Raw genomic sequence first — 4,491 nt, 5'->3', positions numbered from 1 at the left:
AGAGTTTACTGTGGGGTAAGAATTAAAAAATTTAAATTAAGGTTACACCAGAAATGCAATTCTATCTATAAGCTTCATATCTGCATGAATTTCTTACACTGTTTTGATTTCACTTGAAATCATTCAAAGGTTATTGTTTAAAGTATCAAGATCTTGGTTCACTGAATGTTATATTATTTCCTTATGTAGTTTCTTCATAAACATTTCATTGTTTCTAAGAAGATAAATGTTCATTCTATAATACATATATGTAGCTTAGAGCTTCGATAGTCTCTGCTATTTATTTACTTACTCTTTACAACATTTATAAAGTTATTATAATTAATTTGAAGATCTAAATATAAAATTCTGAAAGGAATCTTTTTTTTTAATCTTCCCTGAAACTGCATATTGAATTGATACTTGGCTGGTTATTTTCTTAATCATGCTTAATAGTTTAACACCACACACTAAAACAGGTTAGAAAAAACAAATTAAGTGGGTTTGAATGTACATCCAATAATTACTGACCTTTTCATTTGAATATATTTGTGCTGTTGTAAGCTTTTGTTTCGGACAAAATCATTATGCAATTTATATTATAGAAACATAAATACAGTTATATGTAAGGAATTGACAACTAAAGTGAGTGTACTTGCTAAACTGTAGCAGGATAACATGTTACAGAACGTACTTTTAGTTTTACATTTAGCTGAACTATTTTATCATTTTCATTCTGAGTGACAGAATCAAAATTAGCAAATTTGTTTGTTATTTGTAGTTTTTGTTTTCTGGTGTTAACTTAACCAACAAATGTGAACTTCTGAAGTAGTGAAATTTGGACCATGCTTAATAATGATGGAACATGATTGATTTATTGGAACAGACAGAGATGAGGAGGTATCCCTATGTTGTCTTTTACTATTTGCTATGTTTTTAATCTAAAAGTTTAAGAAAAGTTGACTCTTACAAACTGATTCTTGCATCTGAGTGAAAAATGCATGTTACACTGTAATACAAACACAAAAAATTAATATGTATGATTAGTAAAACACTAATTGTTTTAAAGACTACTGTGCTACGTGTAGCACAAGTTGTATAACATGCAAAGCTGGACTGCTGTAATAAAAGTACCTTTACAGTGTACCGTGTAAAGGTGGACTGCTGTAATAAAGTACCTTTACAGTGTACCGTGTAAAGGTGGACTGCAGTAATAAAGTACCTTTACAGTGTACCGTGTAAAGGTGGACTGCAATAATAAAGTGTGGCCAACATGAGGAACCAACCATACGTTCTTTACATTTGGCGCCATTTGATCCTGCAGAGTGGCCAGTGTTGCCTCACAAACAAAACTTACCCAAAATCTACATCAAGTAGGGGAAAACAGAAAGCATTAAACCCATCTGCCACAACTCAATGCCCACTGTTGAGATGGGTTTTCTGCAAGATTGCCTTGGCAGCACACATATACAATTGACATAGCATTTCCATGCTTTTACAAAAAAAAAAGAAAGCCAGACAGTACCAATACATCTAGTTCATTCTTGCTGTCTTAAGTTGTAATAATCCATTGCACTGTTTCTTTGTGAGGACCCAATTCCAGATTATTTTTCCTGACAACAGTGGTTCGTGCACATTCTTCAGTATTCTCCCAATACATATTTCTTTCCCCTCTTGTTCTTTTTGTGAAGCACGGGAAAACCCTTGCTTTCCCTGTCCCAAACTGCTGGGTATGTCCATATGGAGAGTGTCCTCTGCAAGTGGTACCTTTCTTACGGATAAGAGGCTGGTTGGGTCCATATATTCTTTGAGAAATAGGGCTTGGATGTTCTTTGAAAGTGTAGTACAGGACACACCCCATTACTTGAATTTACCTGAGGACATGTCATCCATTCACCTGTTTTTATAATATTTAACCCATTTATTTCCCAAGATGGGCAGCCTAAAGCCCAAGCCATGATAAGTTTTCAACATTACCACCAGTACTGAATTCTTCCCAACATCCTTTGCTCTACTCTCTCTGTATTGGAAATCATGAATACATTGATCAAGAACAACCAGGTGTGTGATAAGAATTTTGTGTTTGAGAAGGATGGGGTCACCTTCTGGGTGAAAGTGCGCACCTCATGGGCTTTCTCTTTCTGTTGCTATTTCAGAAAGGAGATTGTCTTTGTAATTGGTTTGCACTGGCCCATTTATCATCTTCAATGTGGGATTTTAGCTCTTAGTGGTGCAGAGAGGTAAGTAGCATTTCTGAATTTATTGTTTTCTTCACCTGGAGATGCATTTCAGTTATGCTTACCTCTTTGCATCATGTCCTACCCTTCCTCCTCACTTTTGGTGCCTTTCGTTTGCCTCTTTAAGAAGAGTCTATGATTATGTGGTAATACTTATGTTGATTACTCTGCATGGAGGTTATGTTGCCCTCCTATAGGTGGAGGGCCACAGCATTATAATTTTTATATCACAGGCTGGTGCAACACACATAGATGTGTTGAGATGGGAGTTTGTACAAGGGTTGTGGCATGTAATAAATGTTATTGATGCAGAGAGGTAAGTATCTATCTGAAATACATGTTCAGGTAAGAAAAATGTTAACTTTTAGTTGCAGAATTATAATGAAAATTATTAATTGCATTCATCCTTTAAAAGATTTATGTAAACTATAATTTTGATAGGTAAGGAGAATAACATAGTAATAACTTTTCCTTATTTTATGACAAACTTAAGTTAGTAAAAATATAATGGGTATAGTTTTTGTGGCTCTTTAAATCCTGGGGTTAAATACCTTCTAATTGTTATTGAATAACCTTTTTTTTCTTTCAGGCTGGAAATTTGATGCTCAAGATGAAGAAAGAAATACAATTTAATTGTGATAAATGCAGCTTGACATTTATATGCAGCTATTTAAGCCTAATAATTTCACTTGAACATCATTAGAAATGGCTCAAGGGCTTCCTCTTCATGATGAAGAGAAATTCTCTTATGTCAATCAAGACTCCTATCAAGAAGGCTGTGGGAAATTGGAATCCTTGAAGACTCCTCTTTATAATTGGCTGCATCTTATTGGAATTAACCTGCTAAGCCTAGGGCTTGACTTATGTGCTAGTGGAGGGTTCACCTACATCCCACCTCTTATGCTGAAGAATGGATTCTCTGAGAGATGGATGACATTTACATTAGGTGTTGGTCCATTTATATCATTGTCTTTAGTACCATTCATAGGAAAACAGAGTGACCATTGTCAGAGTAGATGGGGCCGTCGACGGCCCTTTATTCTTGCACTTAGTGTGATGATGCTTCTTTCTTTAATATTTATTCCTTTCTGTCACGAACTGAGTATGTACACCTTTCCTGGAGTTAGTTGGGCAGCTGCAGCCTTCCTTGCTGTTGGAGTGGTTCTCTTGGACTTCACCAGCCAAGCCCTCATGAATCCATGTAGAGTGTTAGTATTAGATATTTTATCTTTATCTGGAGACCAGAATCTTGGCTGTACTGTTTATTCTTGTATGCTAAATATTGGGGGTTGCATAGGATATTTTATCACTACTCTGAACTGGGGGTCAACACAACTGGGACTAGTGATGGGAAGCCAAGAAAAAGCTGTTTTCAGTTTAATGACGGTCTTGTTTTTTGTGTTTCTAATTATAAATTTAACTTTAGCAAAGGAGGTACCATATTGTCCAATCAACAGGGATCTAGATGTTTCTGAAAAATATAAATCTTACCCTGTAATTATTGAAACTGAAACGATAAAAAAAAATGCTGCTATACAAATCATGGAAAAGACTGCTAAACTCCACCAATGTGATCAGGATTTGAATTCTCCACATCACAATTGCATGACAAATGGTAAAGTTCATCAATCTAGGCCAGCATGTTTAGAAAAAGTCACATTCTTCTGTAAGATTTCATTGTACAGAATAAGTCGAGTCATACTTCTCTGTTGTATAAAATTAACTCAAGCTTTATCCTTGTGTTTAGTAGTGTTTTATCATATTGGCCGGTTGATAGGCCTTCCACTGCAGCTGCTTCTGTCACCCTTTTTCCAACTGAAGGGATATCTTCAGATGCCAAGTTCACTATTTCACCTTTTCCTTGTCAGTTTGATTGGCTGGATGGGGATCATGTGTCACGATATGTTCTATACTGACTTTGTTGGCCAGGTGAGGCTTTCTGGTTTTGAATATTTTCATACTAATTTACTTTTTAATTTAACATGTAATAAATATCTATAGAAGTATAAAAATTATTGTTGTTAATTTTATGCACATAAGCACTAAAACATACCCTTTCCATGTGAAAAGTTGTTGACTGTAATATTATTAATTGAAATTAGACTAGTTTGATAATCTAATTCTTATGTACCTAACCCTAGCTCACAAGTAATGAGATCAAATCCATTTATAATCTGAAAAAAGGCACTAACATTAAAATTCTAATATCTGATAAAGGCAACACCAGTGTAATCATGAACAACTCAGAATACATCGACAAAATGAACGACATCCT

General features: G+C 35.0%; 1 protein-coding gene across 1 annotated transcript; it reads left to right on the top strand.

The window, feature by feature from the left end:
* Positions 1 to 2,807: 2,807 nt before the first annotated feature.
* LOC106477311 (solute carrier family 45 member 3-like) lies at positions 2,808 to 4,145 on the top strand (the record flags this gene model as incomplete). Its single annotated transcript, XM_013937896.2, has 1 exon — positions 2,808 to 4,145. A coding segment is annotated over exon 1 (1,224 nt), but the record flags the coding sequence as incomplete, so codon positions are not given.
* Between the last annotated feature and the right edge of the window lie 346 nt (positions 4,146 to 4,491).

Source organism: Limulus polyphemus, unplaced genomic scaffold, assembly GCF_000517525.1.
Source record: "Limulus polyphemus unplaced genomic scaffold, Limulus_polyphemus-2.1.2 Scaffold14162, whole genome shotgun sequence".
NCBI lineage: Eukaryota > Metazoa > Arthropoda > Merostomata > Xiphosura > Limulidae > Limulus > Limulus polyphemus.
The sequence above is the reverse complement of the archived record's forward strand: the minus strand, read 5'-3'. Positions and strand labels throughout refer to the sequence as shown.